At 43.6% G+C, this 25,471-nt stretch overlaps 1 protein-coding gene and 1 long non-coding RNA gene across 6 annotated transcripts in view; one reads left to right on the top strand and one right to left on the bottom strand.

Moving 5' to 3' along the window:
• The window catches only part of LRRCC1 (leucine rich repeat and coiled-coil centrosomal protein 1), a 28,841-nt gene extending 18,444 nt beyond the window's left edge, over positions 1 to 10,397 (bottom strand). Inside the window, exons 1-6 of one of the 4 annotated variants that reach the window (XM_019726272.3) lie at positions 10,176 to 10,397; positions 8,072 to 8,277; positions 7,690 to 7,755; positions 3,771 to 3,938; positions 1,632 to 1,807; positions 1,336 to 1,542 (exon numbers count right to left, since the gene is read on the bottom strand). In XM_019726272.3, the coding sequence (XP_019581831.3) occupies positions 1,336 to 1,542; positions 1,632 to 1,807; positions 3,771 to 3,938; positions 7,690 to 7,755; positions 8,072 to 8,277; positions 10,176 to 10,264 (912 nt within the window). In that variant the 5' untranslated portion in view covers positions 10,265 to 10,397. Of the gene's footprint in view, positions 1 to 653; positions 779 to 818; positions 956 to 1,335; positions 1,543 to 1,631; positions 1,808 to 3,770; positions 3,939 to 7,689; positions 7,756 to 8,071; positions 8,278 to 9,359 lie in introns of those variants that run through there. The other 3 variants (XM_088799343.1, XM_074318780.2, XM_088799344.1) reach the window with 3 other exon arrangements.
• A 158-nt stretch (positions 10,398 to 10,555) lies between these two features.
• LOC141568555 (uncharacterized) lies at positions 10,556 to 24,955 on the top strand. 2 transcript variants are annotated; one of them, XR_012491707.2, is made up of 4 exons: positions 10,556 to 12,389; positions 18,594 to 18,721; positions 19,485 to 21,616; positions 23,379 to 24,955. It is a non-coding gene; the product is annotated as an uncharacterized LOC141568555 (long non-coding RNA). The 2 variants fall into 2 exon arrangements; XR_016021660.1 differs by having other exon boundaries at positions 19,485 to 21,603.
• Positions 24,956 to 25,471: the final 516 nt, after the last annotated feature.

Below are 25,471 nucleotides of genomic sequence, written 5' to 3' on the forward strand. Positions count from 1 at the left end.
TAAATAAACAAGATACTTCTAAATAATCTTTGGATGAAGGAAGAAATCACAGAGTAAGAAAATATTTCTAGCTAAATAATAATGAAAACAAAACAAAAATTTATGGAATGTGGTTAAAGCAGTGCTTAAAAGAATACACCTAGAGAAGGGCTGATGAGAGGAGCCCCTGAAAGAGGACGGCCACTGCAGCGTTTGGTGGGGTGATGGAAACAAAAGGGGGCCCATCTACTTTCTCACTATTTAAAAAGAAAAAAAAAAAAAAGAATATTCATTGCTTCAAATGATTAAATTAGAAGATAGGTCTAAAATCAGTAACTTAAGCATTTACATTAAGAACCAGAAAATGAAGAGTAAATTCAAAGTAAGTAGAGAAAAATAATAAAACATAGAAATTGACATCGTGGAAAACAAAAAGCAGATAAAATTAACAAAACTGATCTCTGGAAAAATCAACAAAACCCATAGCTTAACTGACCAAGGGGAAAAAAAAAAGTTGCCTTATAATTATTAAAGAAATTGAATTCATTATCAAGAACCTTCCAGGCCCAGATGATTTCACTGGTAAACTCTCAAACATTTAAGGAAGAAATAATTCCAATCCCACAAAAACTCTTTTAGAAAATAGAGAATGAGGGGGATGTTTCTCAACTCACTTCCGCAGCCAGCATCAATCCTCGTATCAATCTTAGTATTAACCGTGATACACAGGCTGCAGATCAGAGCAAGAACGAGAGAACAAGGGCTGGAGACGCCAACAGCAGTCAATTATAGGAACTATAGCTCATGGAACAGTTCAAGGACTCTCAAAGCGAGCGTACCAGCATCAGGGGTACTGAAGGAGAACCAGTATCTCAGGAAGTAGAGGTTCACTTGACGAAGGTCTGCTGAAAACGGAAGTCGAAGCAGGAACTATGGAAACTAACTTGCCATTCAGCTGGAAGGCCTAGGAGTGCTTCCGACCATCCAACACCTGAAGAGACAGCAGAGGCCAGGAATGACCATGGGTCCCCTGTGTGAACAGACAGAGCCCACGGAGTTCTGTTTACGTTGACTTTGAAAGAGTAGGCGGGTCGGTGGCCGTAACGTGCAGTGCCACAGAAGAAATCACATCGTGAAGATCGGAAGATGACAAAGGAAACGAGCGGGAAAAGCACGCTTCCTTCTACCACTACTTCTGTGACAGAATCCTATTCCTGTACAAGACAAACACACAGACACACCGATGCACTAAGTATAGGCTCCTTCTGGTAGGTCAGCTAGGACGCAGTTTTTATTTTAAAATCTCTTAACTACTTTTCTTTAGCACATTGCTTAGAAAGATTAAGAAATAGTTACCTCATTGAGAAGCTGTAAAAATTGATCATCTAATTTCTGAAGTTTCATCTCATTCTGAAAATCATTTTCATGATTCACTTTCTCTGGCTGAGAAGATGGACACGCAGACATGAAGGGCAAACCAGTATCCGCGGGTGCGCTTGCAAACTGGCCCAAGGCAGCCACGTCATCGATGGGCGGTGTCACCACTGGTACACTGTCGACGATCTACGGCAGACACAAACCCAAGTCCTTACACTTCACATCTACTAAGTAAACTTAAGTGTCTTGGTGTTAGGAAAAAAAACATACTATACCTCATCTTCACTTATATTTAGGGGAGAATCAGATGAAACTAAATTATCCAAAAGGCCTTCAAAGCACTGCAGACGTGACGAATTCATTTCTGATGGATTTACTGGTTCCCCAAATATATTCTTGCAATCTAGGATTCGAAGCTGTGGCAAAGTCTGGAGCATAACTGCTCTGTACCCTTGGAACAAATCATTCAAAACGAAAACTCACACACTAAAAACAGTTGGGCAACTTATTTCTACTAGAATAAACTAAATGTATCAGCTACCAGGTATATCACCTGAATGATGAAATTAGTCCTGGAATGCAACTAATAAGTGTGTCCTAAAAGCTACTTGTTCCTTGCTACGTAGTCATTAAATACAAAACGAGCACAATGCACCCTACTGAGGTCATAAAGTTAAATTCATCACTGCTGGATTTATCTTCCGTAAAACTGCTTTAAAGCCGTAAATGCACGGAACAGCTGCGATGTATTCTGGACAGGAAGCCCGACACGCCTTCTGTCTGAGTGTGATTGGTACACACACGAGTCAGGAGGGTGTGGTTCCAGAGAGCCAGGATTTGGCTAGTGAGGCCTCAAGCATCAGTGGAATTAAAGACCCATTTTTCCCCCCTTAAATTACATAAAACTAAGGTTTGGACAGGCAATCTATCAAGTATTCAAGAATATGTTTATTTTCCTTGAGAACAATTAAATATGAGAAATCTGGCAACTTAATATTAATTTGGTGCTTAGGCTAGAAACACTAATTTTGCTTGGCTGTAATTTTAAAACCAAGCAGTATTTCTTACAAAGACCAATAAAGTGTTTGGAAGAACTCCAAAAGAAAGAAACATGTCTGGCAAATTAGTGTTACACATTTTGAGGAGAGAAAACTAACTTTGGTAGTAAGTATCTCTTCAATTCTGGGGGGAGGGCAGCTGTGTTGAGAGAAACACCTCATCTAGGAAAGAAAGTGAAAAAACAAAGATTCTAGGAACAAAAACTATAGGAACTAGAGGTTCTTGAGGCAAAATTCTCAGAAAAAACATCCAACTTGTGGGACAGCAGAGAAAAAAACTAGGGTTGTTTTAGAAATAAGGTTTTCTTCTATGAAAATGGTTTCCCCAGAAAACTGAAATCTGCCGATTTTCAGGGAGACTCTCATCATTAAACGGCCTTAGGAAAACAGCTGATTTCAAGACCATTATACTCTTCCGTGAAATAAAATGATCCAAACAGGTTTGCATTCTGGGAAAAGCCTTCCCACAGCTGCGCATTAATGATGGAAAGACGCCTGCGCAGCCGACTTCTACCCCAGCAGACCTTTAGGACGTAGTGTATTCTCACTCTCCACCTGTGTCTCATGCTGGGCCGAGCGACTCCACTGAGTGATTCTAGGAATGGCAGGCGGGGCTGCTTTATCTTTGTCAGCTTCAGTGATTCTCAGATCAAATGACATGTCAGCAGCATTTTCTACAAATCGTTAACTTCTTCAAAAATTAATTCGTTTACTAATTAAAAACTACTGACTCGATCCATTCACATGGTGGACAATTCAAAGGGTATATACGCAGTGAAAAGTTTTCCTAACATTTCCTAATTCCCAGCTCCCCTTGCCATCCTCTGTGTATTTCCTGACCCCTGGCTATGTAGGAGGGGGGTTGGCCGTTATCACCAGGATTCTGTGCATCCTCCTAGATGTTTTATGTATGTATATACATATGTACATATGTGTGTCTATTTTTATATACACACACACTCAGCATAGACAGACACACACACACATTACACTATGAAATGTTTTTGTAAGTTGCTTGCTTTTCTTTCTCTTACCAGTGTATCTTGGAGATCACTGCATATCGGTAGTTAAAGCAATTCTTCATTCTTTTTCCATGGCTGCATAGTGTTATACTATAAGAATTTATCATGACAACTTCATTTTGAGGCATTCACTCATCAAATATAAAACTGTTTTGTCAGAATTCCTTACCTGTTCGCCTGTGTTCTTAACAGCAATTTGGTTTGCTTTGTCTTCATAAAATAATGTACTTGCCATTAGGTTTTCCCAAAGCCACCCTAACACGCTGCAAAGCTTAAGACAAAGCAGCGCAGGTCCCCAGCAGCCGCGGGAGCCCTGCAGACTGGCGGCTCCTACCTGGTGCCCGACACACGGGGTTATCCTGCCCATCCTTGTCCAGAACGAGGTTGGTGAGGAAGTGCAGCCCCACCACGCACTGAATCAGGTGGTGGATGCTGTCGATGCAGTTGCGGTGCAGGTCAATGTATCGGAGTTTGTGCCTGATTCCGTGAAGGGGCATCAGACCTGCAGGACGAAAGAACCCGCTGGAGGCCACAGCAGCCACTTCCCAGCAGCGCCTTCCAGGTGCTCCTCGGGAGGTCTGTCTGGAGGAGCGAAGGCGCGGCGCGGCGGAGGGCTGGCTGTGGGCAGCCACGTCTCCTGACAGGGGTTCAGTAACGTCAACAGCTGTTTGGAAGCAATGCAGGTGGCATGTGAGAGGTGGTTCCCCGGGGTTCCCGGTCTCGGGTCCTTGTCAGACAGAACACACGGGCCTCGCAGGCCACGCGTGTACTTCATGAGGAAAGGCATAAAGCAATGGCTCGAGGCTCCCAGCCTCCCGTCCTTTCTGATGGCAGACGTAAGCGGACACTGGGGTCTGAGCACAAACACAAACGGCCCCCATCCGATTCCGTTCCCTGGAATGTTTCCTGCCGGAGCTTATCGAGAGCACAACAATGTCAGGACGCAGGTTTGCGGCAGATGCTAGTGGTGCGTGGCACACCTCCGGGCAGCCTGCCGACCGCTGCGGTGGGCCGGGGCCACACACGGCGCTGGAGTGCCCCCAGCACTGGCTGCTTCTTTTCCTGCCTCAGAACGTTCTCCAAATGGAACCTGAGCAAAGCGCAGCCTGCTTTGGATGGAGCTGATGGAGTGTGAGGAAATTAACACCCCACCCACCGTGGGCTCCTCCCAACCACAGCGGAAGTGTCAGCAGATGAATGCCCTAGCCTCCCTCTGGTGGAAGGACCATCTGAGATGCCCCCTGCACTGAAAAAGTCCCTGTCCCATGACACTGCTTTTCCTCTTCCGTTTCAGGTTCGAGTGCCACAGGCCTCATTCTGGGTGCCCGCTATCCACGTGCTTTCCAGAACCTCCTATCGTTTCACGGCTTCAAATACCACTGATGTGCCACAGCTCCAACCCCAACCAGGCTTCCTCCCCAAACACGCAGGTCACACACACACACACACACGTGCACAGGGCCCTCAGGGTTTAGACAGAGCCCTCAGTTCTCATCCCCTCATCTCTACGTCGGGTCCTCCCCAATCTGTACCACGTCAGGAAACAGTACCGTCATGCACCTGCTACTACAGCGAGAACGCGTGTTAATTATGATTCCTCTTTCCTTCATTTCATCTTAATCCATCAGCAAGTCCTATGAGCACCACCTGCGAAGGTATCTATTTACTTCTCTACACACTTTCTGCCTCAACCCAAGTCTCCATCGTCTCATCTAGACTGCTGGAGTAGCTTCCTAACTGGTTGCCTGACTTCCAGTCGTCCTCCTAGAATCCATTTTTCCTCACTCAGCCAAAGTGGCCCTTTACACACATTCTGCCACTCACTTGTTTAGAGCCCTCCAATGGCCTCCTACGAACCTGTAACAATACGCACACCTGAGCCTTCTGACGAAGCCCTCTGGGACCTGGCCTGGCCCGCCTCATCTCTCCGTGCACACTCACCACACTCCTGCTGTGCTCCAGCCACATAAGCCTCCTTTGTGGTCCTTCATCGTGGCAAGCCTGATCGTGCCTGAGTGTCTTTGTGTGCTCTTATCACATCTATCGAGGTGTTTCTGAACATGTGTAACATTATCCTTTTAACAATTATCTATTAGCACTTGCAGGACTACCTATATTTTCTCCATATTTCTTATCATTATCTGATATTGTCACTAAAATTCACCCTTTCTAGGTTTCGAGTTCAAAGCGTTTTACCAACACACACAGTGTGTGACCGCTACTCCACCTGACCTATAGGACACCTCCCCAGCCCAATCTGTGTCCTCATGCAGCCAATCTCCCCATCATCAAACCCTCGCAACTGGTGACTTGACTTCCGCCCCTGTACTTTTGCCTTTGCTAGCACGTCATATAAATGGAACCACACAGTGCAGGCGCTTGTGTCTGGCTCCTTTCACTGAGCACAAGTTTTTGATGTACCCAGGTTGCTGCATGTATCAGTGGTGCATTCCTTTCACTGCCGGGTGGTACTACTCCACAGTGTGGGTGTGTGACACTTTATGTGCTTTCCAGCTGAGACACACATGGGTGGCTTCCAGGTTTTGGAAATTAAGAATAATTGTATATACATGATTATATAAAAAGCTATATAATCACATACACACTGTGTACAGGTCTTTGACAGACACGTTTTCATTTCCCCCAGGTAAATTCCTAGAGTGGACTACATGATAGAAGTTTATACCGAACATGACAAGAGAACTTCACACTGATTTCCAAAGCAGCTGCACCCTTCCGCAAGCTCTGCTAGCTCCCCACCTCCCGGCACTGTGCACGGGGGTGCTTACAGCTAGTGCGCACTGGGTCTCAGCATGCGTTCATGTGCATTTCCTCAGTTACTAAGGAGGGTCAACATTCTTCTTCATGCGCTTATTTAACACTCAGATATCCTCTTGGAAGTCTGCTCAAAGCTTGAGCTTATTTTCAGGGGGTGGACCTGATCTTATTTGTTTTTCTTCCCACTACAATGTAAGCCCTGCAACAAGAACCTTACCTGTTTGTTGGTGTTTTTCATCACTACAGAACACTGGATGGCACAGTCATCTTCAATAAATATTTATCGAGTAAATAAATGACCTCGCTTACCCAAGATTCATTTCTTCAGATAAGGAAATTGCATCCAGAAAGTAATACACTTTGCTCAACAGCACACAGCAGGTAGAGACCTAGAGTTAATACTCAATTCTAATATGGTCGTATCTTTGGGAAAAAAGTTTGAAAAAAACTAAAATATGCTTGCTCCTTCAGCTTAAGGGTAGGAACTACCGTGTTTCCCCGAAAATAAGACCTAGCCGGACAGTCAGCTCTAATGTGTCTTGTGGAGCAAAAGTTAATAGAAGACCCGATACTTATTATATTATATTATACTATACTATATTATATTATAAGACCGGGTCTTCTATTAATTTTTGCTCCAAAAGACGCATTAGAGCTGGCTGTCCGGCTAGGTCTTATTTTCGGGGAAACACAGATCATTTCATTTTAAGTTTTTTATATACTAAATACCTGGCATAGCGTAGTATTTTTCTAGTAGGAGAGAAAACAAACAAATGAATAAGGCTGTTTCAAATATTGATAAAGATTATGAAGCTAATTAGAAGAATTCTGCTGGTTCCAATCAATAATTCTAAGAAAAATTATGAAATTGTTCATTTTATCAGTGTATTGGTTTAATCTGGTAAAAAGTAGGTAACAGTTTTTAACCATCTTAGACTTTAGGCTAAAGTCCAAAAGAAAAACCACATATTTGATCCTCAATGTGCAAAGCCTTTGGGATGCTGTGCACCCCAAATACACCCATACTGACCAACATGCTCCCACTATCACAGGTGGCTTTGTAAGTTTAAAACTAAAATTAAAATTACAATTCAGTTCCTTGGTGCACTCGGCACATTTCAGTGCTCAAAGGCTGTATCTGGCCATGGGTTGCCATACCAGGCAGCACAAATGTAGAATATTTTCATCATGGTAAAAAATTCTATTGGAACTCTTCCTCTCTATATAATAGTATATTGATTATCTAGGATTAAAATGTGATTCTCCCAGAGTAGGACCTTCCAATCTAAGTTTTTTCTGTTATGGATCACCCTAGCTTTTATTCCTATTTTTCACTTGGTTGTAGCTTTGGCACCAACATACTCTTTATAAGATTGTTGGTCAACAATTGGATTATTCAGTTTTCAACTTAACTCAGCCTAAATCATCACATGTGCAAATATTCAGCATTACAAAAATTAAGCCCATCTACTTACCACTAAGATCATTTATGTGGTTGTAAGATAAATTCAGTCTAGTCAGATTAATCAGTGCTTCAAGTCCTAAAATAAAATAAAATAAAATAAAATACGGCTGTTACAGGATTCAAATAATCAATTAATTAGACCTATACAGTATTGCAATACTATTTCAGACTGTTTTGAAGCAAATCTACTGTCTGAAAACAGTGAAATCCATTTTATTGGTACTTTGCAAAATACTTGACAAAGATTGATAACTTTTCTAGAAGAAAAGTTTTTATATCGTAAGTTTCAGGGTCAGGTTGCAAAAATTCATATTTATTCCATTCTTTAGGGAAGAAGATGGACTTAAATCATCTTCCTTATTCAAAGTATTACATGAAAATCACTTACAAACCTTCTACTCTTGTGATCAAATTGCAGGATAAATTTAAAGTGCGGAGTTTTGTGAGTGTGCTTAGGCCTTCGATTTGACTGATTTGATTAGACGACAGGTCTAAATGTTTCAAGTTCCAAATGTGATCAATGGCTTCGATCTTCGAGATGTTATTGCAGTGAAGGTTGATGGCATGAAGGCTTGAGTCTAAGGATAACTCTGATATGCTAGAAAGAAAATATATATTATGAAAAACAAGTAAAAAATAGATTTTGAAATCACGACCGAGTAATTAAAATGAACCCAACAGCATGCAGATAATAAGTACGTGCTCTACTCCTTCTGTAACAAAATCCTGCCTACTTGTGGTAGCCTTGAAATGTCTCAGTGCTTCTTACCAGTGACCAGCATTTTGGACCATTTATGTAAACAAGAAAGCCACTCAACAGAGGCAAGTGACCCTGAGCCTTGCTAGCTTGTACATGCAAACTCATCAGCATATAGTGAAGGCAGTAACTGGAAATAGTGCAAATCTGCACTCTTGCACTTTTCTGTAAAAAGCGTCTCTCAGCTTCTGTTTCGTTTCATTTAATCCTCACAACTCGAGCAGTAGGCATCATAGGACACTGAAGTTTACAGAAATTAAGCAACTTGTCCAAGCGCTGGTAGTTATTACCTAACTGAGCTGGTATAAACCCGGGTCTGGCGCTGGAATTTATAACCTTACGTTCTCCACTGTTTTAAGGGCTACTTCATACAGAATGTAGTCGATTTCAAGTAAACCAGTGGGTATTGCTATTTCTAGTGAAAAAGTGCCTGTCCTCCCTCATTGAAATCTGGAATGCGCCTCCTGTAAAAAGAACTCCTGTCTTCGTTCTCAGTCACTGCTTGTTCAGTTCTCATTTAAACTGAACCTTTCCTGAAGACTGACGTCCCAGGAATCCAAACTACAGGGCACACAGTTCAGAGGACTGGCGGGGGGTACAGTCAGGAACTGGGACACCATGTCCCCAGCATCTGTTCCATGCTCTGTGTACCCCTGGCAGAAAAAGATAAAGCATTTCTAGATCTCAAACTAGCAAATTCTAAACGTGACTGAAATATTTCCCAATCATCTAGCTTCTTTCATTAACTGAGCTGTCAGTCCACACCTTATACTATTAACACGTGCTCTTAAATGACACACATTTATTTTCTGAAACAGTTCTGCTTCTGGAAATCAATACTGTGCAAATAACGTGGCATGGTGGAAAAAGCAGAGCGTGAAGTTAGACCGAAATGGGTATGAATCCGGACTTCGATCGCTCACCAACTGCATGAAGTTGGGAAAGTTCTTTAGATGCTCCCCGAGTCTCAGCTTTGTCACTTGTAAACTCACTCCCTTGCACAGTTGTGAGGATCAGTGACAATACATGTGGCGTGCACACAGACAGCACTCAGGAAACGACAGCTACTATTACATTACACAGAACTGTCAACAGCCCTCTGAGAAACATCTTCCTGGAGCCTCGGGCAAACCTGAGACCAGGGTCCAGAACACGATGCCTCAGTCGGCAGTAGCAAGGCTGGCACCACGCAGAGGCAGCACGACAAAGGCACAGAGACGCCTGGGCTGGAACTGCCACAGCTCAGCACGCTCACCCGCGTGCAACTGCAGCAAAGGCAAGAGGAGCGACGGACAAGGTGCGCAGGGACCCGGGGACGCAGGGCCAAGGGCCCGGCTGCCACGCGCACGCGGGGGCTGCCCGCAGAGGGAGCGGTGAGCTGCACAGGACTATGTCAGTGCTTTGCAAAGCACAGGCACGTGTCAGCGGCCTGCAAAGGAGGAATCAGAACCGGGTGAAGGCACCTGAGGCGGAGCGCACGCAGCGCAGCCAAGCCTCGCTGCACCCACTGTGTCAGGGGAGGAGCAGCAGAGGGACCTGACAGGACCCGCGACGGCCAGTGATGACGGGCAAGCAGAGGAATAGCCGCCGCGGAGCAAGGAGACCCAGCAGAGGAGGGGGGCGCGCGGCGGTCGGCAGGGAAGCAGCCTGCAGGCGGCTCAGACGTCCGGGGGGCGAGGGGACGCGGGACCGGGGACGGGGACGGGGTGCACCGCCCACCCCCGCGGAGCGCCCTTCACCTCCTCAGGCCTTTGTCCATGAAGCACACGTCCCCGAAGCTGCTGTCACCGTCCTCATTCTCGACTTCCGTCGCCTCCGGGGCCTCCATGGCACCTGCGACCGGGAACGAGGGGTCTCAACCGGCAGCGGGCGCTGGGTCCGAGGGCCCGGCACACGCCCCCCGCTGAGCGGAAGTGCGGCCCGAGGGGCGGGGCCAAGGCGCCCTCCAACCGCCGGCCGGCACTTTCCCGCCCGCCCGGCGTCGCAAAAGCCGGAAGCCGGGTCCTCGCGGCCTCCCTTTTACGGCATCGCTGGCGCCGCCGCGGGCACTGCCGTAAAGCGCACACCTGCCCGCGGCGAGCTCGTGCGGAAGGCGCGGGTCTCGCTGCGGCTCTGCTGTGGGGCGTTTGCGTGGTGGGCGCCTGGCTCCTGAAGGCGGTGTCACAGCAGCTGGTGCGGACACTCCTGCACCTGACACACGCATAGTGGCCCCGCGCCGGCCCCTGCGGTGGCTCGGTCCACACGGTGGGCGGCCTGTCTGGCCGGGCGCTTCCCTCTGCCACGAGCGGGGAAGCCCGTGCTGCTTCCCGGAAGCGCTCACAGTGCGCGGGAGGAAACGGTCGCCGTGCAGCACAGCAGCATGGAAGCCACGTGTGCCTTGCCGTGGGCAGTGGGGACGGTTTCCGACAGGAAGCTGGTGGTGACAGCAGGGTCCTGCGGGGTCAGGGCGACGTCTGGGAGGGAAGGGCCCTGCAGAAGGAGAACAGTGCTCGGCTGAGGTCAAGACACCGCCTCCTTAGATTGCGCCTCGAGTTGCGGGAGTGTTTAAAATTGGAGACACGAGGTCTAGCTCAGCTCTGAACCTGTCCCTACTGAACTGAAACCGAATGTGGCCTTTCCTTGGTCATCAAAGGCCCAAGTTTCTAATCGTAGGTTGAAGGTGTTTCCAGGCTTCACTGCCATTGGTCTACTGTTTAGCTCTATGTGTCGTATTCTGAGACTTGTAACCACCAAGTGCTGTTTCCTGTAAACATGCTTTTGCGATGTGTCTGCAGCTACTTCCGACAAGGGGTGGAGTAGAAACTCTACTGGTTTCTTGATTCTGGGCTTGCTTGTGACTTTTTTTTAACGAATGGTTGTGACCTCCGTCCTGCCCCCCCCCCCCAATAGAATTGATTGGGATTCTAGTCTAGTCCCAAGACAGCTAGTGCTAAGCCTCAAGCCATCGTGCACGCTTCTGCTCCCCTTGGAAGGCTGTCCAAGCTGCTATTTGAACAAGCCCGGGCTAACCTCCTGGGTCAAGAGAGACTGCGTGGAGCAGAAACAAGTCACCCAGCTGAGGACACACAGACGCACGCATGAGCCCAGAACTGCGTAGCTGAACCCAGCTCAAATGGCCACACAACAGAAATAGGAGCTAAATAAAAGGTTTTGTTTTAAGCCAGTAAATTCTGGAGATGTATTATGTAGAATTGGATGGCTGATACGGTCCTTAATACTATAACTGAATATCAATTAAAATAGAGATTTTTCAATGGGGTAAGTACTATACTAGAGTCTTACCTAAGACATATCACTGATAATAATAAGCAAACTGTAATGATATTAAGTGTACTGGATCTTTCCTCCAAAATTATGTGCATTATGATTAATCAATATGTTGACTATGGTTAGTGGAGTTCAAAAACTAGGTTGTATCTGAGTTGCCTCAGCGCTTAAGGATTGTCTTTTTAAAATGAATAGTTTGGTGAAGTAATATTTATTGTTTGCCTGGTGGTGGTTGTTTTTTGTTTGTTTTGTCACACATGCTTGGAAACTTGCAGTTTGGTGCCTATTCTTTTGAAGATAGTTTTATGCTGCTACAAAGTTGCAGCTCTGATCTTGTCCATATACCCATTTTCATGGAGGACACTGAGGACAAGGGTTGTCCATTTACCCTAGTAACCATTTACCAAGTCGTATAAAAACATTTCAATGGACTGGTGTGTGCTGGCCGAGATTGAGACCTTCTTATGGGAACAGTCTCTCTCTGAGGAATGCCGTGCTGGGAATGTATGTGGATGTACCATACTGGTTCCGGAACCCTCTCCTCTTGCCCATTTGTGCACTCATGCAAGATCGGGTCTTGGATTTGCTGTTCAGAGTCAGATATCACCGTGACGTGATCTTATGTTGCCTCTACCCTGCACCTCATGTTTTAGGCGTTGGTGGATCAGCTGTCTCTGCTATTCCAGGTGATTGACCTCAGTTTATTGCTTGATCACTTTGCTATAATTTTGGCGGCTCAAAGGATGCTACTACACTATACAATGTAAGGCAAGGAAAATATAGAAGTAGCATTGGGGCCTTAGAAAGTTAAAAGAGAGCTGCTTTAGATGCAATTGGTATTTTTACTCTGGAAAATACTTAAATCTGGGAGACAATAAGTGGTCATAAATTTTGACATACACACACACACACACACACACACACAAAGACTTGCTAAGTCTCCTGCTCGAATAAAAGTTTAATTAAGGGTGGTTTAATTAATTTAAGGATACTCAAAATTGTAGTTATATTATTTTCAGTCTTGCTTTGATTAAACACTTCCCAAGTTACCTGATCATAAAATCATGTACTTATTATATAATCAGGTGCTTATTAAAAAATATGTATATCCAGGTCCCTTTCCATACTTAATGAGAATTTCCAGGGAAAGACCTCCTGACAATGTGAATCTTAAAAAGCACCTTGGATTTAATCTTATGAACAAATGTGGAAGACACTGTTCTGCTTTGTAGATCATGTCGTTCTAAGCCAATATTGAAGAACAACCAGAATATTTAGTAGGGTACCCAGGAAAAATACTTGCTACTAAATTTACAGAAGTAATATTTTATGGAAAATGCACTAGTTCTTTAATATGTCAATGCATTAGAATGATATTCTATAGGAATTTTATAGGAAAAATTGTAAAACTTAGAAATGGGCAAAAAATTATTGGGTGTCCTCAGTGGAAAACTAAGCTTTGTCTAACACACATTTGTAGGTTACGTATTGTAGATCTAATGCTCTTTTACAGGTAGCAGGATACTGGTAACTGTGTGACTGGGTCTTTTCCATAGAAAGGTAAATTGTGTTCCCTGGAGATACCATTCATTATTGTCCTATTGATATTGGCCAATTTTTCATGTTTTAAGCAAATTTATTATTTTAACCTATCTATCGATCTATCATCTATCTATCTATATCCATCTATATCCATCTACTAATCATCTATCTCTGCTCTTTGCATTATCATTCAAATGGTTTAACCTCTCACTGATTTTTTAAGAATTGAGTCAAATAATATCTTTGACATGTTCATTTAATATTTATATGACTTCCATATAAATGCCCTCTTTTAGAAATTACCAGTGAACAAGATGCTATCCACATTACTTTTATCCTCCACGAGGACAATAACCGAGGTATCAGTTTCTCTAATGCTGCTTTCCCACAGGTGTCACATACCCAAAGAGTCCACATAGTGCCTAATTGAAATTAAGCAGTAGAATCTCCATATGACCCAACAATCCCTCTCCTGGGTATTTACCCAAAAAATCTGAAAACATCCATAAAGATTTATGTGCTCCAATGTTCACCGCAGCTTTATTTACGGCAGCCAAGACATGGCAACAACCAAAGTGTCCTTCCATAGATGATTGGATAAAGAAGATGTGGTATATATACACAATGGAATACTACTACTCCTCTATAAGAAAAGATGAAATACCATTTGTGACAACATGGATGGATTTTGAGATTATTATGCTAAGCGAAGTAAGTCAGAAAAGTTGAGAACCATATGATTTCACTCGTGTGGGATATAAAACTGAAAGCAACGAACAAGACAAAAACTCATAGACACAGACAACAGTTTAATGGTTAAGGAGGTAAGTGAGGAAGGGGTTGGTAGATGAGGGTAAACGGGGTCAAATATATGGTGATGGAAGGAGAACTGACTCTGGGTGGTGAGCACACATGTGATATATAGATGATGTATTACAGAATTTTACACTTGAAACCTATGTAACTTGACTAACAATTGTCATCCCAATAAATTGAATAAAAAAAATCAAGCCCCTCAGAACCAGCCTTTAAAAAAAGCCACACCTGATCGGAACTAGGTAGGCGATGTGGCAAGTCACTGAACCATTTTGTGACGTCATCTCCTTTTCTGTAGAGTGAGGTGCTCGCTCCAGCTAATTTCTAGGGTCCATCTCAACCTGACAAGTCTACGGCTCTTCATAAGTGTCACTGGACAGTATGTTGGGCGGAGTCATAGCGCACGGGAGGCTATTCATCATTTCCGTTTTAATCTGAGATGTGATGAATGTCTTTTCTCTGTTTCTTGGGCATTACCCATGGTCCTTTAACACAGGACAGTACACTGTGGTTGCTTCCAGGTGATACTGAAAAATACCTCGTAACCGCGTTGGCACACGCACTGACATAGCAGGAAGGACACTGCTGTCACAGGTGGAGAGGTCACCTGGTACACACTAGCCAAGCAGCAGCCCTGGTTGCCTGCACGTCCAGCCCTCCTCTAGACTGACTGAGCTAACTGAGTATCTTTCTAATTTGGGGTCCAAGTGCCAAAGCTGTGCTTGCCTCATAGTAGGTGCCCAATCAGTATTTGTTAGAAGGACACACAATTTCCAATGCCTGCTTGGTGTTTGACAGGCACCTGTGCTCTATGCATGAGCTTGGAATGAGAGAAAAGGCTGCCCGCCTAGCCCCGCGTTTAATAGGAAGCTGTGAACCCGGGGCAAGCAGTCCCAGAAATACCCAAGCTCCTGGACACTCACTAATTCCCAGTGAGCTCCTCCTTCCTTAGAGAGTCAATTATATCATAACATTTGAACTACTTACGTTTTATCTTTTTTCATTAAAAAAAAGTATTTCAAGGGCAAAAAACACATTACGTCTTCAAATTCACTGTATAAGCTGTGGCATTTTCCCAGTTACAGTTAAAAAAGTGCCACTGTAGGTTTAAGTCTTATCAGTGTGTCAGGGCTCTCCTTGCTTAATCTCTCCTGACAGTTTGTCCCTTCCCTGATTATCGAATCATGTTACAATGAGATCGGGAGACTTCCACGGCCCAGGATGGCTGAGGTATCATTCTGAATTTATCTTGGAAGCAGCTTTAAGATAAAAAAGAAGAAAAAAACCCTTGGCCGGCACATTTAAACTCCTCTTATTTGTACCATGAATTGTATAATGTCCAGTGCCCTTGTTTCCAGACGGCCCCGGGCCAGACTGGTCAAACAGCTGCACTGAAGACGTGGAGCTCCAAACGGGTGCTCAGGAAACACATTTTCAAAGCTCTAAGGACGCCACGTGGTTTTTTCCCCCCTGGTTTTTAATTCTACAGAATAGAGTCACTGCCCATTTCTCCTCTGTATTCCAATATTTAGATTTCCCCTAATGTAAACACTTGTGAATTTTTAAACAGGACTTGAATGTTCTCCAATTGTACATGTCAGTATCTGTTACAGACTTTTCTCCAAATAGATTTAGGTCTTCTGTGCCTTGAATTAATGGCATGCTTGTGAGCTGAAATGTGATGACGGACGTGTGACGAGTGAAACAGAAGGATACAGTGTGTCTCTAGCTCTCACGCACGATTCACTTCTCTCTGTCTTGGCCATTTTGGCTATTATCCCGAGGGCTTTATTTTTCTAAACACATTTTTCTCCTTAAGAGAAAAATCGGCCTCCGGCTTTAAAATAATATTCCCTTACCACCCTTAACTCCAAGATGAATAAGCTGTAATTCTTGCTCTTATAGCCACAGTTTATTCTCAACAGAGTAATACTTAAAAATGTGCGTCAGTTCACTCCAGCCCTCTGCGCACAACTCTGCCCGGCTTCCCAACTCTCTCGGAGTCAGACTCAGGGTCTTCGCAACGTCTGCAGGGCCTCAGGACCTGCCTGGTTGTCTGTCTCGTTCCACAATGCCCGGCTCTCCTCTTCCCTTATTCTTCTCCAGCAGCACTGGCCTCTTTGCTGTTCCTCGAACCCGAAATCTCCAGTCACCAAACATATTTCTACCCCAGGGTCTTTGCACTCACCATTCCTTCCATCTGGGAAGCTGTTCACTGCAAAGCTCTCCAGAGACGCAGCAGTATGTGGAAATGCATGAGTGTGAGGTGCTTTTTTTTTTTTTTTTTTTTTTTTTTTAACGTGGTGGAACTGTCAGTTCTGTGTGGACGCAGGCCAGCATGGCTCCAAGTAGTGGCCACGCACCTGGGGCCCTGGTACAGGTTTGTGGATAAATGAGCAAAGCTCTCGCTTCCTCACATGCACGAACTCCTTTCAAGGACTCGGGACAGGCCTTATCAATGCGTTTAGAAGGTTGTGTGTTTTCATAAAATTTGCAAAAGTAAGGTATTTTAACCACAATCAATTAAAACGGTGGTGTCTTCATTCTGCCTCACCTTTGTCACTCTTCTCACGTTGGGTGGAGTTGGAAGAGTCGCAGGCAGTTTCGGGATCTGGCGTCAGAGAAGGTGAGCTGGGGACTCTTATTTGACTTCAGTGGAATGACATTGTGTGCCACAGTGACTTCTGTGTGTGGCTGAGTGTTTGCAGCTGTCTCTGAGTGACATGCAGGAACGCTGCGCCCCCTGTACCAGCTCACTGAGCATCGGGAGGTGACCACGGATGCAGGCCCAGGAGTCACACGGTGGTGTGAGTGTGTCCTTCGGACAAGCAAGACATCCTCAGACCTCAAAAACTCAAGATTACATTTCTCCATCTTGAATTCCTTTCCCCGAAGCCAAGTTTGATCGATGGTCAGACCTCATGCAGTCTGACTCAGAAAGCTGTCTTGTACCTGTGTTTTGATTTTAAATCCAGCCCTCCTGCTCCCAGCACCCTGGGTTAGGTCCTCATGACATCAGACTAACCTCCGCCCCAGCCAATATTCCTGCTTCTGCTTGTCTGCACTCTGCTTGCTTAGATGGACTTTCGAGCTGCTCTAGCACATGACCCTCAACTACGTTTTAAAACCTTCCTCCTACAGTGTTTCCCTGAAAATAAGACCTAACCGGAAAAGAAGCCCTAGCATGATTTTTCAGGAGGACGTCCCCTGAATATACGCCCTAATGCGTTGCGTCTTTTGGAGCAGAAATTAATATGAGACCCGGGCTTATTTTCGGGAAACGCGGTGGCAGTGAGCTGAGCATACCTGCACTCCTCTGCAAGCAGCCCTCCAGCAACTGCTCACGTCTCCGCAGAATTAGCGTCCTGCCCTTGCCCCAGTTTTCCTCTCCACGTGGAGTGACGTTCTCCCATCAGACTGTGACATTTCATGTGGATAACACATCTGATAGCTTCCAAATCCCTCATTGCTGGAGCCTCTGGCCGTTTGCTTCTCTTTCTTTATTTTGTCATCCTCAGATGGTACACACCATAAGACATCCTCATGAAAATAAAATTCGGAGATGGCTGAGAGTGCTTCAGACACTTTCCTCTGCTGTTTATAGTGACAGGTGCCCAGCTGAGGCTCAGTCAGCGTTTGCTGAAACACATTTACTTTTTTTAAACTGTGTGTGTTCCAGACCTGAACCATTATTTCAGAAGCTTATAGAATTACACAGGTTCCTATTTGATTAGAACGAGGCAGCAGCTTAGCGAAGCAAACAGTCACCAGGTGGCAGTGTGACAGAGCTGTTCCCGACCTGCCACATTCTCAGGTGAGCTGGATAGAAATAACTCACGAGGACGTTTTCTGTCCTGGTCTATACAAAAATCACAGCATCAGAGCTGTGAGCATGGGAGGGGCCTGATGACGCTTCACTCCTAATCCTCATTTCAAAGACGAGGAAACTGAGGCCCCAGGGTGTAGAAATATGTATATGTACAATAACATATTTGCACTTATATTCATTTATATTTAGAGCCAGAAAGGATATTCAAGGTCATTTAGGTTTTTTACAGGTAAGGAAATGAAGTCATCAACATAGACATGATATTAGTTGGAACACTTCCGACTGTGTCATAAATTCAGCACAAGTTGGTTTTTAACATAAAAAAAGAAAGGAAAGTGGTCATTAGTTCAAGTGTCTGAAGAGTCCAGGGATAGACTCAGCTTCAGGCAAGGCTGGATCCAGAAGGCTAGTCTCTTCTCTAGCTCTTTATTCTGCTTTTCTTTTGTGGTGGCTTTGTTTCAAGTTTTGAAATAAAGAGTGGCCCCAGCCACTCTCGCCTTACCCTATCTTTTTACTGCTAGAACTATCTGCAAAGAAAGTCATTTCTTTTTCTACCAGTTTCAGCAAGAACTCTGGCACCGAGTCTCATTAGGCAGACCTGGGTCATGTTGCAGCTGGAGCAAGGGGAGGGGGGGCCCCATTCACATCTCTGAGGAGCGGAGTGGCCTGGGCAAAGGTTGACATGTGTAGTTTCTCATTTCAGGATGGTGCCCAGCTGCGGTGGTGACTGGGGACTGAATTCCAGCCTGGACTGCACTTGCCGATGTCTGATACTTCGAGACTTCATCTGCTTAGAGGGGAAAGTTGTACTAATTTGCCTCCAGGCACTGGGTTAGTACCAGCTCAGCTTATGAGAAGAATGAATGAATGCTGGGGTGACCTAGACAAAAATGTGCACATCTGGTGGCAATTAAAAAAAAAATCATTACTAAATATGATTTTGTTTTTCTTTATTTCTTGCTCTCTATTTTTAAACAGGAGGCTTATGTCACACAGGTGTGGGGATTTACAGCTGTAATTCTTAGGCTGGAAGCTTGGCTTTGCCTCATGCTGGCCGTGTGAATCTGGGAAGAGTCTGAATATTTCTCAGCCACAGTTTACTTGTATAGAGTAACCATATTTCAGGGAGGTTGGAGGATTAAGTGAAACATGTAAAGGCTCATCACAGAGCCTGGGACATAGTAGCAGCTCGACGAATGTTAATTAATTGTGGCAGTTTTGAAACACGGGCCTGAATTCCTTGACAATCCTCTCAGAGAGAGATGGGGTCTGTTCCCCCTCTCCTAAATGAGGAGATGCTTGTGACATAGGCATCCGCCAGTGGAATATAGAGAGGTGATACCACATGATCCCTGATCCTAGGTCATAAAATGTCACCTTGCTTCCTCCTGGACTGCAGCTTGAAATGCTGCCCAGAAGCTCCCTAGTGGGACATCTCCTCTGAATGGAGCCCTCAGGCTGGGAGGCTCAAGTCACGTGGAAAGATAGACTTCCCTGTCGCCTCTCAGTGGAGTAATGTCACGGAATTTCAGGGCCATGTTTTTAAAACGCCCCATGTTGTGGAAACACTACCATGAGTGTGATTTTCCTGCAGGTACTTATTTTCTCGATGATCGGAAGGACGTCTATAACTGTCATTGTCACATTTATGTGTCCATTTGGCTAGGTGATCAGGCCCAGCTGTTTGGCTAAACACCAATCTAGATGTTGCTGTGAAGGTATGTTTTTAGATGCAGTTAACATTCACACCAGTGGACTTCATGTAAAGCAGAGTGCCCTCCGTCACGTGGGTGGGCCTCGTCCAATCAGAAGAAGGTGTTAAGATCAAAGAGTACTGCGCTGAATTGGAACTCAGAACAACCTCAGCTCTGAGGACCTGAATCTCCTGTTGGCCTGCTCTGTGAATTCCAGGCTTGCCAGCCCTGCAACTGCATGAGGCACTTCCTCGTTTCTCATTCTTTAACATCTCTTCATTTTCTCCAGGGAACCTGCACTGATACAATCACTAAGTAATAGTAACAGAGACACAGCCATCTTTCTAACATGGAATAATTTCATTTCTGTACTTAGGTGATTTGGGTACTTGATACCAGAACCCCTCTTTAGAATTTGGAGAGTACTTATGCAATCCTCAAATGATGCTACACGTATTGGGCTCTGCAGCCCCAGGAAGCACGTAAGCCCCATGTGTCCTCATGCCCATCTTCTCTCTCCCAGAACTCCCAGAGGACGGAATTCAGCTCAGAAAACCGCTGGCGGTTATCCCTCCTCGGCGTGTGTGACAAACTTGCCACGAGGAGAGTGAAGCTGTCATTGTGAGCACGTGTGCCTGCCAATCACATTCCTACCTGACATTGTTTGTTGCACTTTCTCACTGAGTCATTATGCAAATGCCATTAATGTGCAGTTAGTATTTGCAGGTATGTGTGGGATAATAGTCTCTCCAGTTTCCAGAGAGACTTGTGATCTGATGAGTGGAGGTGTATGGTGATTCATTTGCAGATGTTCTCGCAGGCGTGTGTACCAAGTATGCAGCTTCGTGATTTCACGCATCGGCAGAATGCATCCATTCTTTCCCACCCTCTTGACCTTTCCGCTCCTGGGTCTAGCTGCCTTCGTTTGTCTCATCTGAGTCTAGCAGATGGAATCAAAATAATTTTCCCCCCAAGTTTCTGTGTAACCCTGTTAAAAAACACTCTACACTTTGTTAAATTATTCTGAACCTTTAAGAGGAGAAGCATATGGCATGATGCAAAGCAATGTGCAGATTTAATGCAATTCCCATCGAAATCCCAGTGGCATTTTTTCAAGACATAGAACAGAAAGAAGTCATCAGATTTATATGGAGCCACAAAACACCCCAAATAGCCAAAGCAATCCTGAGAAAAAAACAAGGCTGGAGGTACCATACTTCAATTTATATTACAAAGCGACAATAATCAAAACAGCATGGTATGTCAGATAAACAGACACATAGACCAATGAAATACAATTGAAAACCCAGAAATAAACCCACATATTCATGGACAGATAATTTTCGACAAAGGAGCCAAAATCTTACCATAGAGAAAAAAAAGAAAGCCTTTTCAAGAAATGGTGCTGGGAAAATTGGCAAGCCACATGCAAAAGAGTAAAACTACACTGCTGTGTCACTATGTGTATTAAAATTAACTAAAAATGGATCAAAGATGTAAAAATAAGACCTGAAACAATAAACTGCATAGAAGAAAGCTTAAGTACTAAACTTATGGACCTTAGGTTCAAAGAGGATTTTATGAATTTGCCCTCAAAGTTAAGGGAAGTAAAAGCAAAAATAAAGGAATGGGACTATATCAAACGAAAAAGCTACACAGCAAAAGAAACCATCAACAAAACAAAGAGGCCACCAACTTAATGGAAAAAGATACTTGCAAACAACACCTCTGGTAAGCAGATAATATCCAAAATATATGAAGAACTCATACAACTCAACAACAACAAAAACCAATGCAATTAAAAATGCTCAGAGAACCTGAACAGCCACTTCTCCCAAGAAGACTACAAACGGTCAACAGATATATGAAAAAATGCTCAACTCCACTAGCTATTAGGGAAATGCAAATCAAAACCACAATGAGACACCACCTCACACCTGTTAGAATGGCTATCATCAACAAGACAAGTAATAACAAGTGTTGGAGAGGCTGTGGAGAAAAAGGAACCCTCATACACAGGTAACATACACAGGTAATTCTGCAATGACTAAATTAAAAATTGTAACATTGGCCTTTGAGATCCTTGTTTCATTAGAAAATGTGTTTACCTGGGCTAGAACTTTTAAGGCTAAAGTTTTGATAGACTCCAAAAGGTACAACTGGAGAGCAAGTACTTGGCCTAAAGAGTGACTTTGTAATAAAAATCACTTCATGCCTGAGAGACATTTATATATAAGATATTTTGCAATTTTAAATGTTCAATATACCTAATGAACAAAGCACCTCTCTCTCCCCATTCAACTGTGAAGGGAGCTCATATATGTTATCTCTAGTTTTCTGGAAGAATCACTTAACATCTGATTCTGACAAACAGAGTGAAACTATTCAAATAACTGTCTCTAAAATGATCATTTGTATATTCATGGTACTTTTTGAGTATGACTGCCATATTCTCATGTGATGGCTTGGATTGACAACATGGAGAAACTCGTTTTCCCCCTGATTTACTTTTCATGGTAGATTTGGTTCCAAACGGATCTGTTTACCTGAGTGTTGAAAGGTACCGTTGAAATGATGTGAGAAAAATCCCATTTTAAGAACTATGTTGTCAGCATACTTTACTTTTCTCCCAATGTGTTAATAAAATGCAGAGCTGGAATGAAGCCTTTTTTGTGCTCAAGGCAAATTTTCTCTAGAGCTTTCCTCTTCCTCTGCTTTGCCTAATGCACTGTCCAAGGGTCGAGCTCTTTGAAGCAGGACTTTTTTTGCTCACCCTTGAATACGCAGGTGACGTGGCCATCTGTCTTGCTCGAGAGATCTTACTTTTGATCATCTTTCCGCTAATAACTGCTGTGGGCAGGTATTGTGTGCGTCATTTTTCAGCGTTATCATAGCCCTGTGAGGTAGGTATGTTGTTACCCTCATTTTGTAGAAAAGAAACCTAAGAATCAGAGGTGGTGAGGACTTGCCAGACTTCAGGCAGCTGGAAAGTGGTGGGCTTTTAACCTCTGTGCACCGCTGTCACCCAGGGCCGTGCGCCGCTGTGTTTCTTCACAGGTCTGTTGAACTCAAGTCTCCCTTCCTGAGACTTGCAAGAATGATTTTACATTTTCTTTGTGGTACTTCTTACATTTTTGCTTATAAAATGATGCTACTTTCTTAGTTGCTTCTCTCTCTCTCTCTCTCTCTCTCTCTCCAATCTGAAAGAGTGTTTAGTATTCAGAATTAATTTTAGGGTTTTTACAAATATTTTGTTTGAGCTTTTACACACCATGTTCTTGGCCTGAGTACTTTGTCTTCTGTGACTATTTCTTATATGTTTATCCCTGACTCACTGAGCAGGCAAATACAGTTACCGAATTGAAAAATAATACTAAAGGCATAAAACGTAATGAGTTAATTTAGATTTTTTTTTTTTTTTGTTTCAGTCAAACGTTTAGAAAATTTTAGTTATTTCTGCAAAAAAAGTTTCATATGATAAGAGAAGTGAATGAGCTATTACATAAAGTATGAAGTCAGAAGTCATCAGCCTCGGGCTCTCATCTGAACTTTCCTCTGCAGGCACTTATTTTTATACCTGTTTGACGAAACAAGCCAACCAACCAATAAAAAACTTACCTCATGTTCTCGGGTTAGTCTTTTAATAACACAGCAGCATTCATAACTCTATTATTGAGTATGTTGTTAAATAATTGCCATATGTCAGACAGCACGACAGGTACTTTGTGTGCAATACCTCACTTAATTTACAGCAATTATGCAAGCTAGGCAGTGATGTTCCTTGTATTTTACAGATGGAGAAACAGAGGCTCAGCCCAGAAGGTTGGGTGATGGAAGTTCCCGTACATGTCAGTGGCACAGCCTGGACGGGAACCCATGTCTGTGCAGCACCCGACGGCCTTCTTCCTCTGCCCGCTCTCCATCAGGGCCATCACAGCAGCCTGGAGGAAAACCGGGACATCCTAAAGTTAGCCCGTTTCCTTTCGTGGGCTTAAAGATACACTCGGAAGTGAGGGCTATAGACCAGAAGAGGAAAGTCTTTTAAGGTGTTAGAAATACATTTCATCGAAGAGCTCGTTAATATGGGAAACTAATAAGCATTCAACTATGTTGACTTAAAAATGTTTTTGAGATGTCCACAAGGAAGAATTAAGCCAAAGCTAATCTTTTTTACTTAAGTGCTTAATCTTTTCACACTCTAAACAATCTATTTCCTTAATGTGCATTTGTACATGCAAGTGGAATGTGTGGTTATGTGGTCTCCCGGTGGAAGGTGACGTTTGTTTTCTTGGAAATAGTATTAATATATTGTTTTTGTCTGTGGCAGCAGTTAAGATGAGCTTGGGGCTTGTAGCTCAATTCGTCGGGAGATACGTTTATCTTGAGTGTCTCTGTCTTGTTCATACAAAAATCATTTATTTTTGTCTTTGATAGATTGTCTTCCTTCTGAATACTTTGGGTTTTGATGAATATAACTTCGTCGGTTGTTGCTTAGCCACACTGGACCTCCCATTTTTCGTGTAAAATGAGACTAACAGTAGTTGCTTCCTCAGAGGCTGTTGTTTGCATGAAATGTATTAATACATAGAAAGCTCTTGGAACAGAGGCTGGTCCAGAGTGAATCAGTGCAGGCTTTATAACTGTTAGTGGAAGTGGCCGGTGGAAATGCTGCCACAACAGAGCACCAGTCGAAATAACGAGAACCACTCAATAGGCCTGATTTCTTCTTACAGAATCGATAGCAACAAATGGTCATTTTGCTGACATAGAATAACAGTTGGGTGATCTTTCTTCCCCTCTCTGTTCCATGAAGACTCCTGGGTGAAGTAAACGTTCAACCTCGGTGGACAAAAGTGTTTGAATGAAAGCCATACCAACAAGGAAAAATTTGCTCAGCCAGTGGAAGCATATTAAAAGTAGAGGAATTATATTAAAATCTTACTTTTCTCATATATTTACATTCATTTTTTTAATCATGTCATTAACATTCTTATTTTTCTCAACTGCGTGGAATTCTATCTCAAGTCATACAACATCCTGACCTGTTGGTCGGTGCTGTTGAACGAAAGAGCATTTTCTAGAGCTATTGTGCTAAAACCAATCACAGAGAGGCTGAGCAATTCTACTTGGGGTCGAATCAGTAACATGGTGATTTATTTAGAAAGGAATGAAGACTCTTCACACTGCAAAGACATCTAATATTAAAGTCCCAGAAACTTTCCACATAGACTGAAAAGCCAAGATAATATCACCTTTTTAGAAAAAAGAGTTTGTTTACTCTAGTAAGGATCTAATATACAATGTAATCCATCTACTATTAACTGTAATGAATGGGTGATTTAATTCTAAATAAAATGGAACTGTAAACAGAGATGATATTTTTTTTTCCCCTTGGCTTAGGCTATCAGAGTCTTCATAACCACTTTACAAAATATCACACGTCCTGACTTAGGGAAGAGTCACCAGAAGATTTTAGGTGCATGCATGGATTTAAGAAATGTTTATTGAGAAACTCCCTGATGGGTCCCAGAAAATCCACTTGTTGCCTGTCTCCCAGAGTTTATTATTGTGACGGAGAATGATATTTGTGCTTTACAAGCCTGACCACAGAAATCAGATAGGAAATGTCTGTATATTTGAATAGCTTTTGTTCTTTGGACAGAACTGCCCCCCCCCCCGCCCCAACCGACACACATACACACACACACAACAAAACAAAACAAAACTTATAGCTGTCAGGACTAGCATTCTGTTGAAGACTTAGTTTTCTTAACTCTTGAGTTGAGATGCCTTTGATTCTGAGGAATAGACTCTAAATATAACTCAATAGACTTCCCATTCTTACTAGACTTGGACACAAATGAGTTTTTTATTGTTCCGCAGATAA

The sequence above is a fragment of the Rhinolophus sinicus genome, chromosome 7, assembly GCF_057876585.1.
Source record: "Rhinolophus sinicus isolate RSI-liver-muscle chromosome 7, RSI-T2T, whole genome shotgun sequence".
Classification (NCBI taxonomy): Eukaryota; Metazoa; Chordata; class Mammalia; order Chiroptera; family Rhinolophidae; genus Rhinolophus; species Rhinolophus sinicus.